The 19,477-nt window shown below is 47.6% G+C and overlaps 1 protein-coding gene across 1 annotated transcript in view; it reads left to right on the top strand.

The window, feature by feature from the left end:
* The window catches only part of CRY2 (cryptochrome circadian regulator 2), a 38,380-nt gene that overhangs the window by 2,644 nt on the left and 16,259 nt on the right, over positions 1-19,477 (top strand). The window contains exons 2-6 of the mRNA XM_017858162.1: positions 6,428-6,536; positions 8,868-9,010; positions 11,010-11,194; positions 12,516-12,604; positions 18,820-18,958. Coding sequence (XP_017713651.1) covers positions 6,428-6,536; positions 8,868-9,010; positions 11,010-11,194; positions 12,516-12,604; positions 18,820-18,958 — 665 coding nt within the window. The remainder of the gene's footprint in view (positions 1-6,427; positions 6,537-8,867; positions 9,011-11,009; positions 11,195-12,515; positions 12,605-18,819; positions 18,959-19,477) is intronic.

Raw genomic sequence — 19,477 nt, 5'->3', positions numbered from 1 at the left:
AGCAACCCCACCCGGTAGCAGCGGTCATTACCCCCATTTTCTTTTCTTTTTCTTTTCTTTTCTTTTTTTTTTTTTTTTTGAGATGGAGTTTTGTTCTTGTTGCCCAGGATAGAGTACAATGGCACAGTCTGGGCTCACTGCAACCTCTGCCTCCCAGGTTCAAGCAATTCTTCTGCCTTAGCCTCCCAAGTAGCCAGGATTACAGGCGGCCACTGCCACACCTGGCTAATTTTTTTGTTTTTTTAGTAGAGACAGGGTTTTACCATGTTGCCTAGGCTGGTCTCAAACTCCTGACCTCAGGTGATCTTACCTGCCTTGGTCTCCCAAGCTGCTGGGATTACAGGGCTGAACCACTGTGCCCAACCCCTTTCCCCCCGTTCTGTTAGAATTGTTCTCGGTTATGACCTGGGCATTAAGGTTTTGGGGTTTTTTGTTTGGTTTTTGTTTTTGTTTTTTGTTTTTTGTTTTTTGTGGGTTTTTTTTTTTTTGAGACAGGGTCCTGCTCAGGTGACAACCCAAGCTGAGATGCAGTGGCATGATCATAGCTCACTGCAACCTTGACCTCCTGGGCTCCAGCGATCCTCCTGCCTCAGCCTCCCAAGTAGCTGGGACTGCAGGCTTGCACCACCATGCCTGGCTAATTTTTGTATTTTTTTGTAGAAATGAGGTTTCACCATGTTCTCCAGGCTGGTCTTGAATTCCTGGGCCTAAGCAATCACCTGCCTGAACCTCCCAAAATGCTGTGATTGCAAGCATGAGCCACTGTGCCCGGCCTTGGGCATTAAGGTTTTTAAAACTCTTATTGCAGCAAAGCTTGAGAAGCACTGGACTAGAGAACCTCAGTCCTGAGCTGGGCAACCTACGAAGTGTGTTGCAGTGCATTGGCAGGAAGTCTAATTAGTCTTGGCATTCAGAAGAAAGAGGTGAAGTAACACAAACAGATTGAATGTAATAACTGCTCCTGGGCCTGGTAACAGACACACTCCTACCACCTCCCCCATTCTGCTTGCTTCCTGGATCAGTTGAAGGCAGAGCTGCTGCATTCTCTTGTGCACAAAGTTCGGGATAGAGGGGAGGACTGGAGCCAGCCATATCTTGACATGACTGTAGTATATGTAATCGTCCCGTGGCTATTTCTGGATTCTGAGAGTGGTCTGAGAGAATCGTGCTGCACCATAAGGTCCTAGCTTTGCAGCTGCTTAAGTTGCCTCTGAGAAGCCTCCCTAGGAAAGCAAGGGAACATCTGCAAGGAGGGGAGGACCTAAAATCTGTGACTCTATTTCCCTCCTGCTCCTCCTACACTGATTCCCACACAGTGTTTTTCTGCAGATGAAATCAGATTAAAATAACTATGAATGGCACTAGGAGTAAAAAAGGACAGAGAAATGCAACCAAGAAATACACACATTGATTAGCGAGAAGAAGGCTAGTATACTCCTTGCCTTGGTGATGGTGGGAAGTTTATGGGCCAATTGTAGCTATATGAGCCTCAGGACTTTTTTTTTTTTTTTTTCCAAGTGCTGCTTGGCTAAATCCTTTCACATTTTCTCCAGCCTCACCTCCCCCAAATTTGCTACATCTAGAAGGAGTTACTGCAGCAAGAAGATGAACAAAAGGAAGATGTGAGCAGTTCCTAGATTTAAAAATGGCCTCTGTGGTTTTTCATTACCTTTCTCTCCCCACTGCAACTTGGGTAGGTGTTAGCAACAATTCCTCTTCCACGTTGTTTAAATCATTTTGTCCCTGGCTCTGTGCTGCGCCTCTTTCAGGAACTTCGGGACAGAGGGAATTTGTAAAAATAAAATATGTTCCCTCTCAGCCCATTTCTCTCAGAATTGGTAAATAGGGTAAACTGAGAACTTCCCAGGATGCCCCATGAGAACAAGTGTGCCTCTCTTCCCAGATGCTGAGAGCTGAACACTGTTGGACTGTTGGGCAGTGGGTTGAGAACTAGTCTACTGGCAGGGAAACAGGAGCTTCTCTGAGCTATTCGCATTGATATCTGAGAGAGGCACTTTACCGTTCTGCTGCCAAGGAAATGTTTCTGTTTGCCCAAAGGGGATAAAAACCTTCATCTTTCTCTTTGAAATTAGGAAAAAATAAATATATTTTTAAAATAATAAGTTTTTAATATTTAAGTATTTCTAAGTATCACTCAGATACTTAGAAATAAATCCCTGCCAGAGATTGTGAGTTTAGGTTATCCTTTTCCATGGGGCTTAAGCTCTCTTAATTACTTAGGAAAAGTTAATTTCTATTAATATCCTATGTAGCCAATCTGTGCCAGCCAGTGGTATCATCATTATTGTTAGATAACCTTGGCTTGAAGCAGAAGAACTTGGTCAAGGACAGCCTGGACCCAAAAGAATTCACTGTTATCTTCCCTCCCCCTATTAAGAACAAATAAATAAAATATTCCTCAACACAGGATCAGCCATCCGTAGAGAAGGCCTTCCCAAAATGTGAGTACTTAATCAAAGGATCTGCTTGTTTTATTCTAACAGGCTAGCCTTGTAGAGTCCCTGAGTTATAGTGTCCTCTCTGTATTTTTGGAAATCCTAGTCTGGTTTTCTCTAGTTCTGCCTGCCTCTGGCTCCAGAGCACTTACGTAATAATGTAATTCAGTTGCACATGTTGTCTAATCCAAAGGGTAAGCTTTGCTCTCCCAGGACCATGTGCTCTGAATTTTGGCCATGTGAGCTCAGCTAAGAGCTGCCAAGGGTGAAGTGCCAGGCCCCAACACCACCGCCTCCAATGCCCAGGCCAGTTTCCTTCAGAGTCCCCTCATTGGAGTAAAGAGAAATTGGAGTAAAGAGGAGGGTTCTAAGGGACCACAGAAGGCCCAGGGTTCTCTCTGGTGAAAGAATGCATATACCTGCCCAGTGAGCCTTTGTCCAGTCGCAGCACTGCTCCAAATGTGATGGACAGCTGTCACCTGGCAGGCCTCAAAGGTGGTACCCTAGTGGTGGCTTCCCATTCTATGCATTCTCTTGCTGTCTGGAGTCTGGAGATACTCGGGACCCTCCTCACATCTCTGCCTATTGCCTCCGTGTGGTGGCTGTCCTGAGCCCTCCCTTCCTGGGTTGACTTGGGAGGGAAGTTGGAAGAAGCAGAGCGTTTCTAGCAGGCCAAAGGGGAGGCAGAAATATGGATGCCCAAAAGAGAAAGTTTAGTAGAAACAAACTAGAAGCAAAGAAAGGCAACTTGTAACAGAGGCTAGAAGTAAAGTTCAGTGTTCTAGAGTAGTGCTTGTGAAACTTTAATATGCAAATGAATCACCAGGGGATCTTGCTAAAATACAGATTCTAATTTTGGAGGTCTGGGTTAGAGTCTGAGATTCTGCATTTCAGCAGACTCCTGGGTGTTTCATAGCCAATGCTGCTGATTGTCAGACCACACTCAGAGGAGGAAAGATCTGGCAGCAGAGGTGTTGTTGGCCTTTGAGTTGGCCTCTGGTGCTCCCTAACGGCTGAGCCCTGGGCAGCACAACCTCAGTGCTCTGTTGAGAGGCAGTGGCTGGCTAAAAACGAACATGTCAAGCCTGACAGATTGCCTGGGTTTGAATTCTGGCCACTTATTAGATATATATAATGTTGGGCAAGTTCCATAATCTCTCTATGCCTCAGTTCCCTCATCTGTAGAATGGGAATGATAATAGTACCTACTTGATTGGGCTGTTTGAGAATTAAATGAGATAATGTATGTGAAACAAGTAGAATAGTGCCTGTCAGTGTAAACGCTCATTAAATGTTAGTCATTGCCATTATTATCATTATTTTTATTGAGTTGCTGGATTCAGAGTTGGGCCTTCTACCAGCCTCACATCTCTGCTTTCTGCTATAAACATCTCTTGTGAAAGAAGAAAAGGGCTCTCATAGGATTAGCTGTACTTTAGAGATGCTACGAGAAATTTCTCCTTTTAGTAAATGAGGTCTAAAAATAAAGTTCTATAGAAGGCAGATTGCTACATGTTCTGGAACCTAGATTTCATGTGCATTCCAACCTTATTTATAGCTTCAAATCAAAGTCCTATGCAGCCTCGTAGACTGTGAAGGAAAAGGCCCCGGAAGCGCGCAGCAAGGACACTCCTGGGAGCTGCAGATGGAGGACCCTGTGTCCTGGGGTTATAGAATTTAAATCACCGCTCCTAACCCTAGGCATTCTAGCTGGCAGAATCCAGGTTTCAGATGGCATGAGACCATTTGCATGGATTTCTCTTCTTTTCCTTCTAGAAGAGTGGTGAGGCTTGGGGGAGGCCAACACAAGTGACGCACTTGCAGCTCCCTTTTCCTTTTCTGGAGGTGTCAATTTTTCAAAAACAGAAATTCACAGAGGTGGAGCTTTTGGTTTGCATAAAGCAGCATTCAACCTGTTAGTCTTCCATCCCAACCCCTCAGAGAGTCTTCCACATGCTCTTTTGCAGACATGATGCTTTGAGCCAAGCCCAGGACTCAGCCCGTACTAGAATGTAGGTCGGTGGCACTGGCCGTAGGAGTGTGTCAAGTTGTGTACGTCAGAGGCAGCAGTGGGAGCTGGTTCTAGTTGACAGCCTGGGAATAGTCGCTGCTTCTGTAAGCCTTCAGTAGTGAGAGAATGTGACTGTGATGTGCCATTCCTATTGTTGACAGAGAAGAATGCTGGGGATGGGCAGAGACCCAAGGGGTAGATAGCAGGTGCCTCGGAGGTGTCTGTGACATATGCAGATTGACCTGTGGGTTCCTGAGGAAGAAGATGAGAATGCCAGTGGACTACCTGTAGTCAGATTGCTATTAGAGAAAAGGATTCCAAACTCCTGAGGGCCTGCAGAATCTCAGCCCCTGGAGCAGAGTTGGTGTACAACTAGGAATCTTTAGAAATGGGGCACAAAGCCCTGCACAGTGGCTCACGCCTGTAGTCCCAGCACTTTGGATAGCTGAGGCGGGCGGATCACTTGAGGTCAGGAGTTCAAAACCAGCCTGGCCAACATGGTGAAACCCCATCTCTACCAAAAATATTTTTTAAAAAATTAATTGGGTATGGTGCACATACCTGTAACCCCAAATACTCAGAAAGCTGAGACAGGAGAATTGTTTGAACCTGGGATGGGGAGGTTGCAGTGAGCCAAGATTGCGCCACTGCACTCCAGCCTGGGCGGCAGAGCAAGACTCTGTCTCAAAAAAAAAAAAGGGCACAGAGAGGAAAATGTGGGTTTCAGAGTGACCACCCTAGGTTCCTGAATCCCCAGCTTTGTCACTTAACAGCTATGGTCTTTGGCAAATTAATTTACCTCTGAGTATCTCAGTTTCCTCATCTATAAAATAAGGATGGTACTATTTCCTTCAAAACGGTTGAGAGATTTAAATGCAGAAATGCACTTAAAAAGCATGACAGAACCAAAATCCCATTGATAACCTTGGTTGCCTCTGGGGAGGGAGGGAGGGGAAAACCCTTTTTACTGTGTACTGCTTTGTCTCTGGAATTTTGAGCCACATGAATAGTTTATTTGGTTATAATGTTAATTTAACTTAAAAATAAAACACTGAAGGCACTCAGCAAATGTTAATTTCCTTTCCCTTTCCCCTGGTGATCCAGGTCTGCTGCTGAAGTTATTGCGTATCTGTAGTCTTCCCCATCCCCACCCCCACAAAAATGTGAAGATAGCTATTGAGAAGTACCTTTTAAAGCCTTCTCCTTCTTGGGATGAGAATCTGATCACCAGAACCCTGGAGAAGCCTGGAGAGTAAGCCACCTGCCAAACAAAGCTGTGGGAACTAGGGACCCATTGCGGGCTGTGAGGCTGTGGCAACAGAAATACGCATGGCCCACAGCATGCATGCAGAGAGTCAAGGAGTCTTTTCCACCAGAGTAAGGAGGATTTTCCCAGCTATGGCAGTCTGGTCCTCTGCTAAGAGGACCTTAAAGCTTCATACCACGGTATTGCACTGGCTTTTCAGATGGCTCCCATGTGAGTCTCACAACAACCTCGTGCTGGGCAGATACTTATATCTAGCCCCCGAGACTGCGAGGGAGTAAGTGACTTGCCTCTGATCACACAGAAACACCACACTAGGAACAACACATTTATCTTGTGATGTCTGTGTGCCAAGCACGGTGCTAAATGTTTTTCACACATTATTCGATTTTCTTTTCTTAGCAATTTTATGAGGTACTAACATCAGCTTCACGTTACCGATGAGAAAACAGGCAAAGAGGTTAGGTGATTGCCTAAAGTCACACAGCTAGTAAGTGGCAAGGCCAGGGTTTGAAGCAGAGCAGCGCTGATCCACTACCACATCCCTCCTGGGCTGGAACCCTGGCCTCTCCAGCCCTAGTGATCATGAGGCTGCCTGTTGGGCATAAACAGCAAACCAGTTTCTCCCTGCTTTGTTAGGAAAGAGAGCCACTCTTCATGATGTTATTACTAACAAGGCCTGTGTGAACTCTGCAGGTTCCTACTTCAGTCTCTGGAAGATTTGGACACAAGTTTAAGGAAACTGAACTCCCGCCTGTTTGTAGTCCGGGGACAGCCAGCCGACGTGTTCCCAAGGCTGTTCAAGGTAAGCGTGCAGAGCCCCAGACAAGACAGTGAGATTCTGTCCCTGAGGGTTTCCCCACAGGCTGAGTGAGATGATATTCCGACTGAGGGAATGGAAACATCAGGGCTGGTCTGGCTGTTGCTGCTAGAGAAGTTGGGAGCAAAGGCAGCCAGTTAGCTTTCTCTTGGAATGAAAACTGTGTTAAGGAAAAAAATTCTGGGAAACCAGTGTCTTGTTGGAAAGCTCTCAGCTCAGTCCAGACATAGGATGTGGTAAGTCATTCCACCCCGGATGCCACTGGCTTCTGTCGATGTTTTCTTGGCTCAAGCCAGCAAGATTTATTAGGGTTCCTTCTAGGCCAAGACTTTGAGGGTGGGGTTTCATTTATAGCAAGGTGTGTTTCCCATCTTGCTTTGCGCTGCTTATTGGGAAAAGTCAGCCTTTCTGAAGAAGCTTTCTTGTTTCCCATGGGGTAAATGATTGATAGAAATCTTCATTTTGGTGCCACATAGGTTTCTGTTTGAAGTATCAGGAGGCCGGTCTACTTTTCCCTCAATCCCTTTAAAAGTATATTCTAAGGCCCACACAGAAGCACAGGAACTCATGGACAGAGGGCTCTGGGACAGACTGCCATCATCCTCAGCAGCACACAATGATTGTCTTGCCCCTCTCCATCCTAATTCCGAAACAAAAGGAAAAGTCATGTCGAGGCAAACAGCTTAGTGAATACATCATCCTTCAGTTCCCCTCCCCGCACCCCCACACATAATTGCGCATACATGTACAAATCACACGGTGCTAGTAATTGCCCACATTCATTGAGGGCTGCCTATGAGTCAAGCGCTGTTCCCAGTGTTTGTTTACATCAACTCACTTCTTCCTCACAGCAGGCCTAAGAGGTGGCTACTGCTATCCCGATTTATAGGTGAGGAAACAATAATTGGTTGTGAAGTTAACAAGTGATGATCTTGGATTCTGACTCTAGAGCTGTGTCCTCACCCACCATACCATATAAATACATTTGCCTCCCTTCTCCCCTCAACATTGCCCTTCTCTTCCCCAGCAACTCAGAGGCCAACCCACTTCTAGCCCAGAGCTATAGCTAGGTCATCCATTCAGTCATTTAATGTATTTTTATTGAGCTTCTGCTAGGTACTAGGCCCCATACTAGGTATAAGGATAATGATGATGAGCAAGACAACATGGTTTCTGCTCTGAGAGTTCACACTAATGGGGGAAACATGGCAAGTGTATCACTGTCATATAATACATGCTGCAGTGGAAAAAAGACAAGGTGCAGAAGAATTATACTGAAGGAGGAGGTCAAGAAGGCTTCTTGGAGAAAATGTCATTTAATAATATTGTTATTGTTCACAGGTTACAATGAGTATTCAGTGGTGTAATCTATATGAACTGTAAGCATGGTACCTGACTTATAGCAAGGGCTCAATCAATGTTTAATGCTGGTATCCTCGAATGAGGGATAACTGGCCCTGCTAAGGACCCACTCCCCAGGCAGGGCTGAGTCAGGACCAGACCAGTCTGTACATGGCCAGGACATTTGCCCCTGTGGTTCAGAGCTTTCAGAGACCATGACCAGAGACTTTGGAGAATGTGTTTTTCTTCTTGCAAGTTGCATGCTCTAGGGTTTTCTGTGGGTTGTCTGTACAACCATTCACTGGGCCAGCTTGCTATGAGATCTAGAAATTCCTACCAGAAATGACTAAAGGCTTAGGAAAGAACTTCCTTCTTTCCGACATGCAGCACCTCTGGTCAGTTTCCTCTGACCTCCAGACTAAGGATCGCTTCTCCTTTCCTGACTCTCTCAGGGCTGGAACCTATTAGCTCTGTTTGCTATTGGCCTCAGGAGTGTTGCTGTGGAAACAATTAAGACAATTCACATAGCACAACTCTGCCAAGAAAACTAGGCCACAAGTCTGCAGGGCTGTGAGGAGCTCTGGGAAAAGCTTGCTGAGCAGGTGGAAGGCTGTGGTCCTGTCCCACTCGTGAGTCAGTGCCACTCTCTGGGACTGGGGGTCTCCCAGGAGCATTGTATTTATAGCCTCCTGCCGCATTCTCCTACCTCAAGGACACAGCAAGTGCACAAGGCTGCCTACCTCTCTTCCGACTCCACTGTTGCTGTGCTGTTGGCTTCACCATACTGCCTGCCCTCCTCAAACTTTCTGAACCTCAACTTGTTTGCTTTCCAGATCAAATCGCTGTTCCTAGTTTGTTTGCTGCCCATCAGACAGGTCTCTAGACTAGCTCTCTGCTCTCCCAGGAAGGAACTAAGAGTCCAGCTTCCACCTCCTCCCCAAACAGTGTCGAGCATAACAGATCCTCTCCCCACAGGAATGGGGAGTGACCCGCTTGACCTTTGAATATGACTCTGAACCCTTTGGGAAAGAACGGGATGCAGCCATCATGAAGATGGCCAAGGAGGCTGGTGTGGAAGTAGTGACTGAGAACTCTCATACACTCTATGACCTGGAAAGGTAAGAGATGGGGCCCAGGGGTCAGGTTACCAATTGTGAGAGTTAGTAATTTGGGCCCTTGCTGAGTGAAACTCAGAGAGGTTCAGCATTAGGGCCACCTGACCCAGGAGGCATGGCATCTTCTAGAAGCTGGAGGAGAATAGGCCAGAGTCAGGGCCTATAGAACAGGTCACGAAGAGCTGTACCCGATTGGGGTGGCAGAGAGGCTTGTTAGGCCCAAGGCATGGAAGCAGTGAGGACCCACACTCAGGGCGTCTACAGATCTGCTCCTAGTATGCCCGAGTCCTACCTGTGCCTCCTACTCCCACTTCCATCCTGCACAACAGCTGCCCTCTGACCTCAGTGGACCCTGTCTGTTACCCCTCCAACAGACCTCTGTTCACACAAGTCCAGCTTTTGTACCTAAGATGAGTTCCTAGGCTGGGCATGCTGACGCATGCCTGTAATCCTAGCACTTTGAGAGGCCCAAGTGAGAGGATCACATGAGTTCAGGAATTCAAGATCAGCCTGGGCAACATAGTGAGACCCCTCGTCTCTACTAAAAATAAAGAAATATATTAGCCACGCATGGTGGCACATGCCTGTAGTGCCAGTTACTGAGGAGTCTGAGGTGGGAGGATCACTTGAGCCCAGGGGCTTGAGTCTGCCATCAGCTGTGATCATGCCACATCACTCCAGCCTGGGTGACAGAGCGAGATCCTGTGTCAAAAAGAAAGAGTTCCCTGGGCTCTATGACTATCTGGGTTTCCAGGCCATGTTGCTTGGTGGTGGGGAGGGCTCTAGAGATCCCTGCAGGGAGCTGCTAACTACAGAGGAGCCTCCTCCCCTGGTGACAGCCTCTGTGCTTGCAGAGATTCTAGGAGGAAATCCTCTCCTCCCCTTCCCTGCCATGCCAGAGCTGTCACCCTCCTGCTGCTGCTGCTGTTGCTGCTGCTGCCAAGCCAGCAGCCGCCGCCGCTCCCCACCCCCACTCCCCAACCCAGTGCTGGCTGCCAAGAAGCCAGGTCACACAGCTGTGCACGTGAGCCGGGCCCTCAGGAGGAAAGGCTGGGTGTGGAGATCCTCCTCCTGCTGCGTGCCAGAGGAGGGGGAGGCACAGCAGAGGCAGCAGCCGACCATATATCTCCACTAACGCGGGGAGAGCGAGGTAGAGCAAACTGAGAAATGAACTCACCCAGCCAGATGGGCCTTGCGTAAGCTACTTCTTAGCCAGGAAGAGCCCCAGGAATGTGACTCCATACCATCCTAATTCATCCTTATATAAACAACTTCCATTCTGTTCTTTGCCCTCTGGTACTCTTTCCTTCTTGCATGAGTGCAGTTATGTTTCCCTTGGTCATGAAAAATACTTTGTAAACTACAAGACACTCTTTAACTATCAGTTGTGGCCATGAACTCTAGCCCCAGTCTTTGTATTTGGGAGGATAAGCTGTCCTCCATCTCTCTGTTCTATGTTCTAATAAATGGAGGCTAAGAAGGGGATGATTTTCCAAGAAAGGAACATGTCTGCTATTCCTTATGATGTTAGAGTAAAAAAAAAAAGGAAAAAAAAAGAAAAAACATGTCTTCAGCTCTTATCAAAGAACTTTCTCCAGGGCTTACATGGTGGTAGAGGCCTATGGGGATTCCCGTAGCTTGGACAGATAGGCCAAGTGCCAGGCTGGTTAGTAGGGATTTTTCTGTGATTAGAGATATGTTCAGTCTCTGTCTTTAGGCAGCTCTGTGTCAACACCAGGGAACCTGGAATTGAGTCCCAGCTCTGGCCCTGCCTTGCTCCATTACTGAGGCACCTGCTCCAGCTCTCTGGGCTTTATTTTCCCTCTCGGTAAAATGGAGATGCGGCCTTCCTTGCCCCCTCCTTTCCACTCAGGCGTGGGACCTGTGAGTGGATGAGGAAAGCCACCCTCAAACCTTCAGAGTTTGGGTTCTTTTTTGGGTGGGCAGTGACCCAAATCACAGGGCCTTGTGGGTAACACTAGTTGTGCTTTGGGCTTCCCAGGATCATTGAGCTGAATGGGCAGAAGCCACCCCTTACATACAAGCGCTTTCAGGCCATCATCAGCCGCATGGAGCTGCCCAGGAAGCCAGTAGGCTCGGTGACCAGTCAGCAGATGGAGAGCTGCAGGGCCGAGATCCAGGAGAACCACGACGAGACCTACGGTGTGCCCTCCCTGGAGGAGCTGGGTACGTACTTCCTGCCCAGAGCCGCTTGTGCTGGTGCCTTCTTTTGTGTAAAGAAATTCTTTGTCAAAGTAATGCATGTTATTATAGAAAGGTTAGAAAGCACAGGAAAACAAAGATGGAAATGGCAGTCACTATTACTCCACCACCCAGAGGTAACCACAATTAATTTTAAACTATGGCCTTCTAGTATTTGTTCTGTTCATACATGTAATCTTCTGTTTCTGGTTCTAGATTGTGCCTCTGTTTTTGTACTTCCCTCTCACAGACAATACGGCACTGCCTGGTGCTGGTGTTTGTGGGCTTCTCAGTAACAGTATAGCTAGTACTGCTTCTGTTGAAAGCAGGGAGTCTGTCAGCCCCTCAGGTTACTAACTACACTCTTTTATCCCCCCTCTTTCTTTCTTTCTTTCTTTTTTTTTTTTATTCTTTTTGAGATGGAGTCTGCCCTGTCTGGAGTGCAGTAGCACAGTCTTGGCTCACTGCAACCTCCATCTCTTGGGTTCAAGCAATTCTCTTGCCTTAGCCTCCTGAGTAGCTGGGACTACAGGCACCTGTCACCATGCCTGGCTAATATTTATATTTTTAGTAGAGACGGAGTTTCTTTTTTTTTTTTGAGACGGAGTCTCTGTCACCCAGGCTGGAGTGCAGTGGCACGATCTCGGCTCACTGCAAGCTCCACCTCCCGGGTTCATGCCATTCTCCTGCCTCAGCCTCCCGATTAGCTAGGACTACAGGCACTCGCCACCACGCCCGGCTAATTTTTTGTATTTTTAGTAGAGATGGGGTTTCACCGTGTTAGCCAGGATGGTCTCGATATCCTGACCTCGAGATCTGCCTGCCTGGGCCCCCTAAAGTGCTGGGATTACAGACGTGAGCCATCACGCCCGGCTGAGACAGAGTTTCACCATGTTGGCCAGGCTGGTCTCAAACTCATGACCTCGAGTGATCCGCCCGCATTGGCCTCCCAAAATGCTAGGATTACAGATGTGAGCCACCCCTCCAATCTTTTGATCTGAACAAAGCTATTAGCCTTTTTCACCTGAAAACCACAGTTGCCAGCTAATCTGAAAAGGCAGGAGGTCCAGGATTGTTCTCAGCTGCCTGGAGTGATGAGGGTGCAGGGGAAAGCAGAGAAAATAGTGACTGTGGGAAGAGAACCAAGTTGACCTAGAAAACGCTAAAACTTTAAGGATTACCTCACCCCCAGTAGCACCGAGACACTATGGTTCAGTTCTCATAAAGTTCAAATAACAGAACAGCCGTGCCGGGCTATCACTGAAATGGTCAAACCTCCTGTCTTGTGACCCTTCCTTCTCTTCAGGGTTCCCCACTGAAGGACTTGGTCCAGCTGTCTGGCAGGGAGGAGAGACAGAAGCTCTGGCCCGCCTGGATAAGCACTTGGAACGGAAGGTATGGGCCGTTTCTGAGACACAGAGCTGCAGATACTGATGTCCACACAGCAGGGGATGTCCATGTCCTTTAGTCTCTCTTAGCTCACACTGGTTGGAAAATGAAAAATCCTCCTATCCTCCTGATGGCCATAGCAACAGCAACACTAATAGCAGCTACCATTTAGAGAGTACTTACCATGTGCTGGTCACTAGGCTTGGCATTTCTGAGTTAAGTACCTGCTGGCATTTCTTTTCATCTTTCCAACAGCCCTACAAGGTAGGAATTAAGCTATTCATTCTACAGATTACAAAATTGAGGCTTAAAGAGGTTAAGTAACGTGCCTGAGGTCACAAAGTTAGTAATTACAGGTTGAGTATCCCTTATCCAAAGTGCTTGGGACCAAAAGTGTTTCAGATTTTAGAGTCTTGAATTAGGAATGCTCACCTTATAATATAGTAAGACCATGTTCTATGTTATTCTAAAGCTGTGTCAGATTGCTTTTCTTTGATCTGTGGGCAGATTCACCCTACTAAGAGGATATCTGGTCAGTAAAATCTATAAGATTATTTTGTGTTGATGTGTCTCCGCACCTTTTTGCTGGAACTCTTTCAGCGTGTTGATTTCCATTTGCTTGGACGCAGAGCAAATGGCCCACTTCCCAGTGCAGTGAGAACTGGGGAGGAAAGAAGCCCAGACCTCAGAGGCACAGTGTCACAAGGTCCTCACTTCCCCCTCCCCCCGCCCCGCAGCTAGAGGAGCAGAGAAAGTTCTCATGTCTGAGAACAGTGAGCTCCTAGTTTCCTGCCCCCTGCAGCTGGTTTATAAAATCTCAGCTTTTTCTATGCCTACTAAGATGGCTAGGTATTTTGCCTAGCAGCCAGATGATGATAATAGAACAAAAAAGCCAAGGCAAGTCTACTTGGGAAGAATGTTCTCCAGCCCTGGAGGTGTCCAGTCAACAGCGAAGGCCCACAGCCTCGATGTTTCTACCTGGGTGTTACCACCAGCTTGGGCCGAAAGCAAGCCCCACAGACTTAAAGGATGAGACCAGCTATCTCTGTCCACATTAAAAGCTTCATCTAGAGATTCTTGGGCCCAGTTTGAAGATAAAGGTTGGGCCAAGGGGCAGAAGGGTGGAGATGACAAATGGGTTTGCAGGAGTAGAACAGGGCTTAAACCTATAAAGAGCTATCGTCTGTGGTTAGTTTTTATCAGCTGGAGAACGTTTTGTAGAGGGATGCCCCTTAGGTCACTGACAGGAGCTCCTTTTCCACATACCCCCAGCGGGCCCGTTCTCTCAAGGGCCCTTACACCATGGATGCATTCAGACTCTGTGGTGGCCAGAGGAAATACTGTGTCCTGCACATCTGGGAGAACAGATGGTGCTAGAGATACAGGAGTTGAACCTGATTTCAGGATGTTTATTTTAGCTTCCTTCAGTTCTCCAAATCTGAAGAGAGCATCTACTTGTGCCAGGATGTTCTAGCTTCTAGAAAGACTGCAAAACAAGATAGGCATGGAGTCTGTCTCCAGAAACAGTCTTCTGGAAATGATGGACATTAAACAAGGAATTACAGAAGTTCTAAGGGTTAGAAAGGAAAGTTCAGAGTGTTATGGGAGCAAAGAGCATGAGGATTATATCAATCAGTTCTTGCTTGCAAGCTGGCTTTTGAAAAACGGAAGGTTTTTTTAGGTTACATAACCAAGGGTAGCCTTCAGGCACAGCTGGATCCAGGTTCCAAAGAATGCTATGAGGAATGCATTCTCCATCTTTCAGCTGTGCTTTCCTCTCTATTATTTCATCCTCAGAGAGGCTTTCTTTGATCAGTGGCAAAGCTGGTCACCACCAGCTTATTTTCAGTCTGTTTAGCAATACTAGATAGAAGAAGGTATGTGCCTGTTTTCCAAAAGCATCAGGAAAATTCCCAAGGCATGTTTTCATTGGCCTGGTTTGGGTCATGGGACTGTCCCTGACTCAATGACTGTAGCCAGGTATAGGACCTGGCCAGACTTGCATCATGAGTCCACTCCCAGAACTGGAAGGTAGGTTTAATTCTGCTTTAACCACTCAGACTAGGATTAAGGAAGGCTGGTTCTCCACAGAAATATGAGATGCTGTTACTGAAGAGCGGAGGAAGCTACATGATCTTTACCACTGGGTTACCCAATGGTAGAGGAGGGCAAGCATCTCTCTATAAGAGTATTCTGATTATTAAATTAAAAAGGAATGATAGAATTTGAATACCACCATTTTGTAACCCTCAATGATGACGCATTATGTTTTGGTGACTGCTGACACCATAGAAGGAGGCAAGCATTATGTGCCCCCTATAGTCTTGTCAAAGGGATCAAACCTGAGTCCAGTCCAGTTTCTGGTACCAGCCACCAATGTGCAGGTGATACACAGGACAGAGCACTTGTTGAACTGCACCATGAGTATACAGTCAGCAAAATCCAGACTGTGGGAATCTCGGCAAGTCAGATGGCCTGGATTCTTTCCCAGAACAAGGGAAAGGAAAAGAAAGAAATGGCAGAAATGTGCAGATTAAAAGAAATTTAAATAACCTATTAAAGTTTTTTTTAAGGCCAGTCATGATGGCTCACACCTGTAATCTCAGCTCTTTGGGAGGCCAAGACAGGAGGATCTCTTGAACCCAGGAGTTCAAAACCAGCCTGGGCAACATGGCAAGCCCTCGTCTCTAAATAAAAACAAATTAGCCGGGTGTGGCAGTATGTGCCTGTAGTCCCAACTACTTGGGAGGCTGAGGTGGGAGAATCGCTTAAGCCCAGGAGGTCGCACCTGGGTGACAGAGAGTGGGGTCTCAAAAAAAAAAAAGGAAAAAGAATCCCAGCAATTTGGGAGGCCAAGGCGGGTGGAGCACTTGAAGTCAGGAGTTCGAGACCAGGCTGGCCAATATGGTGAAACCTCATCTCTACTAAAAATACAAAACTTAGCCGGGCGTGGTGGCGTGTGCCTGTAATCTCAGCTACTCGGGGCTGAGGCATGAGAATCGCTTGAACCTGGGAGGTGGAGGTTGCAGTGAGATGAGATCACGCCACTGCACTCCAGCCTGGGTGACAGAGTGAGACTCCATCTCAAAAAAAAAAAAAAAGAAAACTGAGTAGCTGGGATTACAGGTATATGCCACCACGCCTGGCTAATTGTCTTTTTAGTAGAGACGGGGTTTCACTATGTTGGCCTGGCTGGTCTCCAACTGCTGACCTCAAGTGATTCTCCTGCCTCGGCCTCCCAAAGTGCTGGAATTACAGGCGTGAGCCACCGCACTCAGGCAGAAATAAAGTTTTTTAAATGGCCAAGACTAAATTGCAACATGTAGGAATGCACATTTGGGTGAAAAAAAGAAGCTACTTAACACAAGGAATAACTGTGAAAAAATAAAGTCCTTCCTTTCAAACATGTTTTGCCAAAATAGAAAAATGTAAACATTTCAGAAATGCAGAAAGTGTTTATTATAAAAGCTGAGGTAGGAGTTATACATGTTGGGGGACAGGAGGGGACTATTTCTGGGATGAGCACATAGACTCTTGGGGTGGCTGTCAAAGCTGTTTCCCAAACCTTGGTGGTTTGCCTTAGAATAATTCATTAAGTCACACATTTGTGTGATTTTCTGTATCCATGTTTCATTCAAAATAAAAATGTTTTAAAAGTGGGGGGCTAGCAAACGTATGCGCAGGCAAAAATCCCTGGTGTCTGTTAGAGGTGCTTAACCTGATACCACAGGGGTTACCTGCAGAGGAGGAGGCCTTGAGGTTGCGACTTGAAGGAAGAGTTTCAGTTAACCAGGTGAAGTTGAGGGAAAGGAAGGCAGCGGGTCCAGAAGCAGCTGCTTGTGCACAGGCAAAGGCCAATGAGAGCAGATGCGTAAAGAGGAGGGGCAGTGGGAGGCAGAGGGTTCAAATGCATTGAGATCGCACCACTGCACTCCACCCTGACCCTGTCTCGAAAAAAAAGAGTAGGGGCAAGAGACAGAGCTGGAAAGACCTGGATGCTGGGGAGCCACAAAAGCCTTTGTGAAGATTTGGGCTCTGTCCTCAGAGCAACAGGAAGCCCACTGTGCATATTAACCTGAGCAATAGGCATTACATCACTGTGGTCGCAGTGTGGAGAACGAGTTAGCAGGGGATGGGAGTGGATGCAGGGAGGCCAGTCAGGAGGCTGTCACAATTGTCCAGTCTAGATATGACCTAGCCTAAACCAGGTTGGTGGCAGCAGGGAATGGAAAGAAAAGGACAGATTTGGAAATATTGGGCAGTAGAATTGACAGGACTTGGTGAGGGGATAAAGGATTGTGCCTTGGGCAGCTAAGTAGCCAGCAGTGTATTATTTGAGGTAGGGAGGTCAGTGGGAGTGTGGTTTTAAAGAAAGAAAAGGGCACGTCCACCTTGAGGTGCCTGAGAGGCAGCCAAGTAGAGGTTTCTAGCAGGCAGCTGGGTGGAGCAACCTGGGCTAGAGGTATGGATGTGGTGATTGTGTGCAAACGGGTGGAACTGGGAGCCATGGGCCTGGATAAGCTTGCCGAGGCACACAGTTGAGTAGAGAACCTAGGACTGAGCCCTGGGTGCCCACATTTAAGGGAGAGGTAGAGGAGATGGAGCTGGTGAAAGACCAAGAGCGCCAGGTGGCCGGGAGATACCAGGCAATGTGGAGTCACAGAGGCCAAGGAATCGAGGGGGTAAGACAGCACAGTCAGCAGGTGCAGCGCTGCTGAGAGATCCCAAAATACAAGGACAGAAAGTGCCTGCAGGACTCAGTGGCACAGAAGTCACAGGAGACTTGTGGGAGCCAGCCTTGTCAGGTGGCCAAGGCAGAAGCCAGAATGGGGTCGGCCAGAAATTTGGAGGTAGGGGAGGGGAAATGCAGAGAGGTGGGTTGTGAAGGAGGAAAAAGGACCCAAGTCCCTACAGGGTTGCCAGAAGCCCTTTGTTTTTATTTTGTTGTCTTTGCAAAAAGGAGAGACGAGATTATTTCCTCAATGTTTTGGGAGTGAAGACTTAGAAAGAAAGAGGTTGAACATGCAAGAGAAGGAAGAAGGGGGCTTCCAGAGCAGCCGGAGGTCTTGGCCTTGGGCAGAGTCACAGGAGGGGAGGAGGAAGAGGGGTAGGTGTGGGTGCAGGTGACTTTGTAGATTTAATGGCTGAGAGCAGAGGTGTTTCCCACCTGATGGCTTCTGTATCCAGCAGATTGTGGAGCAGGAGGCCTGAAGAGAGTCAAGGTTGTGAAACAGTATCATGGAGAGCGGAGTAAAGGATGTTGGAAGTTAAGAAAGTGAAAATAGGCCAGGCGCGGTGGCTCATGCCTGTAATCCCAGCACTTTGGGAGGCCGAGGTGGGTGGATCACCTGAGGTCAGGAGTTCAAGATCAGCCTGGCCAACATGGTGAAACCCCGTCTCTACTAAAAATACAAAAATTAGCCGGACACGGTGGTGCACACCTGTAATTCCAGCTACTTGGGAGGCTGAGGCAGGAGAATCGCTTGTACCTGGGAGGCGGAGGTGTCAGTTAGCCGAGATCGTGCCACTGCACTCCAGCCTGGGCCACAAGAGCAAAACTCTGTCTCAGAAAAAAAAAAAAAAAAAAGTCGTGAGAGACTGCATGGAACAGCGAGTCAGGAAAGTAAAGTCCTATGCCAGCAACCAGTGATGATAAAACATGACTGATAATGTTATATGACACATGGCCCCAGAAATGAATGACTCCATTGGTCCCCAGGAATGGATTAGAAGTTTCCTCCTTCCCCAGCTGCTGTTGAACAATAGTGCGAAGTCCCTGGTGTCTATAATATAACCTTAGGGCCACTAGTGACTGGAGAACGGACTGAGAGAGATATTCTCTTCTGTAAAGTAGAAGCCGTGTTTCCTGCTGTATAATTAGAGAGTTCGTTCGGTGCTTTCAGAATCTTTCATAACTCATTTTAATCTGCAGGAGACTGGAAATTTTGTTCTTATTTAATAGATACGTAGCTGAGGGATGTAATAACGTGTTCACAATCACCCTGCAAATTAAAGAGCAAGTCAGGGAAGGACATGGCCTCGTTGTTTGGTCTGATGGTGGTTCCATTTCAAAATCAGCTGGACAAGCACAGTGTTCAAGTGCTGGCTCCATGGCTGGCTGTTCTGTGACTGTAGGCAAGTTCCTTAACCACCCAATGCCTCCATTTTTTCCTCTGTAACATCCAGGCCTTTCCTTTTACCACCTTCTCTTTCCGCTGTAGGCCTGGGTTGCCAACTATGAGAGACCCCGAATGAATGCGAACTCCCTCCTGGCCAGCCCCACGGGCCTCAGCCCCTACCTGCGCTTTGGTTGTCTCTCCTGCCGCCTCTTCTACTACCGCCTGTGGGACCTGTATAAAAGGTAAGGGGACATACGTGCCCACATTGCAGCTAAGGCCTGCAGCCAGGCCTTTTGGGCTTGTCAGTCACCCTAAAAAAGGCACTGGTGGGAGTGGGTTGGGCTGTGGCCCCTGGAAAGGCCTAAGTGTATGTGGATAGTCCAGAGGAGGAAAGAAGAGTCAATATCCAAGAGGGCAGAGCCAAGCACAGAGTGAACTGCCCACCAGAATGAAGCCCAGACCATCATGTAGAGAATAAGGACAGGCAGAAAAGCAGGCCTCAGGTGTGACCCTAGAGGTGGCATGTCCTCCGGCAGCTGGTGGACGGGGGCAAGGTCCCCAGGGTAACAGGCATGGAGAGGGTGAGGCTGGAGCCAGTCTGAAGTGGAAGAGCATAGCCGCCCACTCGGGGCTGTGTCCACAGCATTCAAAAGGGGAGTCCAGAAACAGCAGTTGCCCATCAGCGATGGAGGGAGTGGTCTGGAGGGGCTGCACACAGAGCTGTGCTATATAGACAAGAAGCAAATAAGCCTGTGTTAAC

The sequence above is a fragment of the Rhinopithecus bieti genome, unplaced genomic scaffold, assembly GCF_001698545.2.
Source record: "Rhinopithecus bieti isolate Rb0 unplaced genomic scaffold, ASM169854v2 scaffold_46101, whole genome shotgun sequence".
Taxonomy (NCBI): Eukaryota; Metazoa; Chordata; class Mammalia; order Primates; family Cercopithecidae; genus Rhinopithecus; species Rhinopithecus bieti.
The sequence above is the reverse complement of the archived record's forward strand: the minus strand, read 5'-3'. Positions and strand labels throughout refer to the sequence as shown.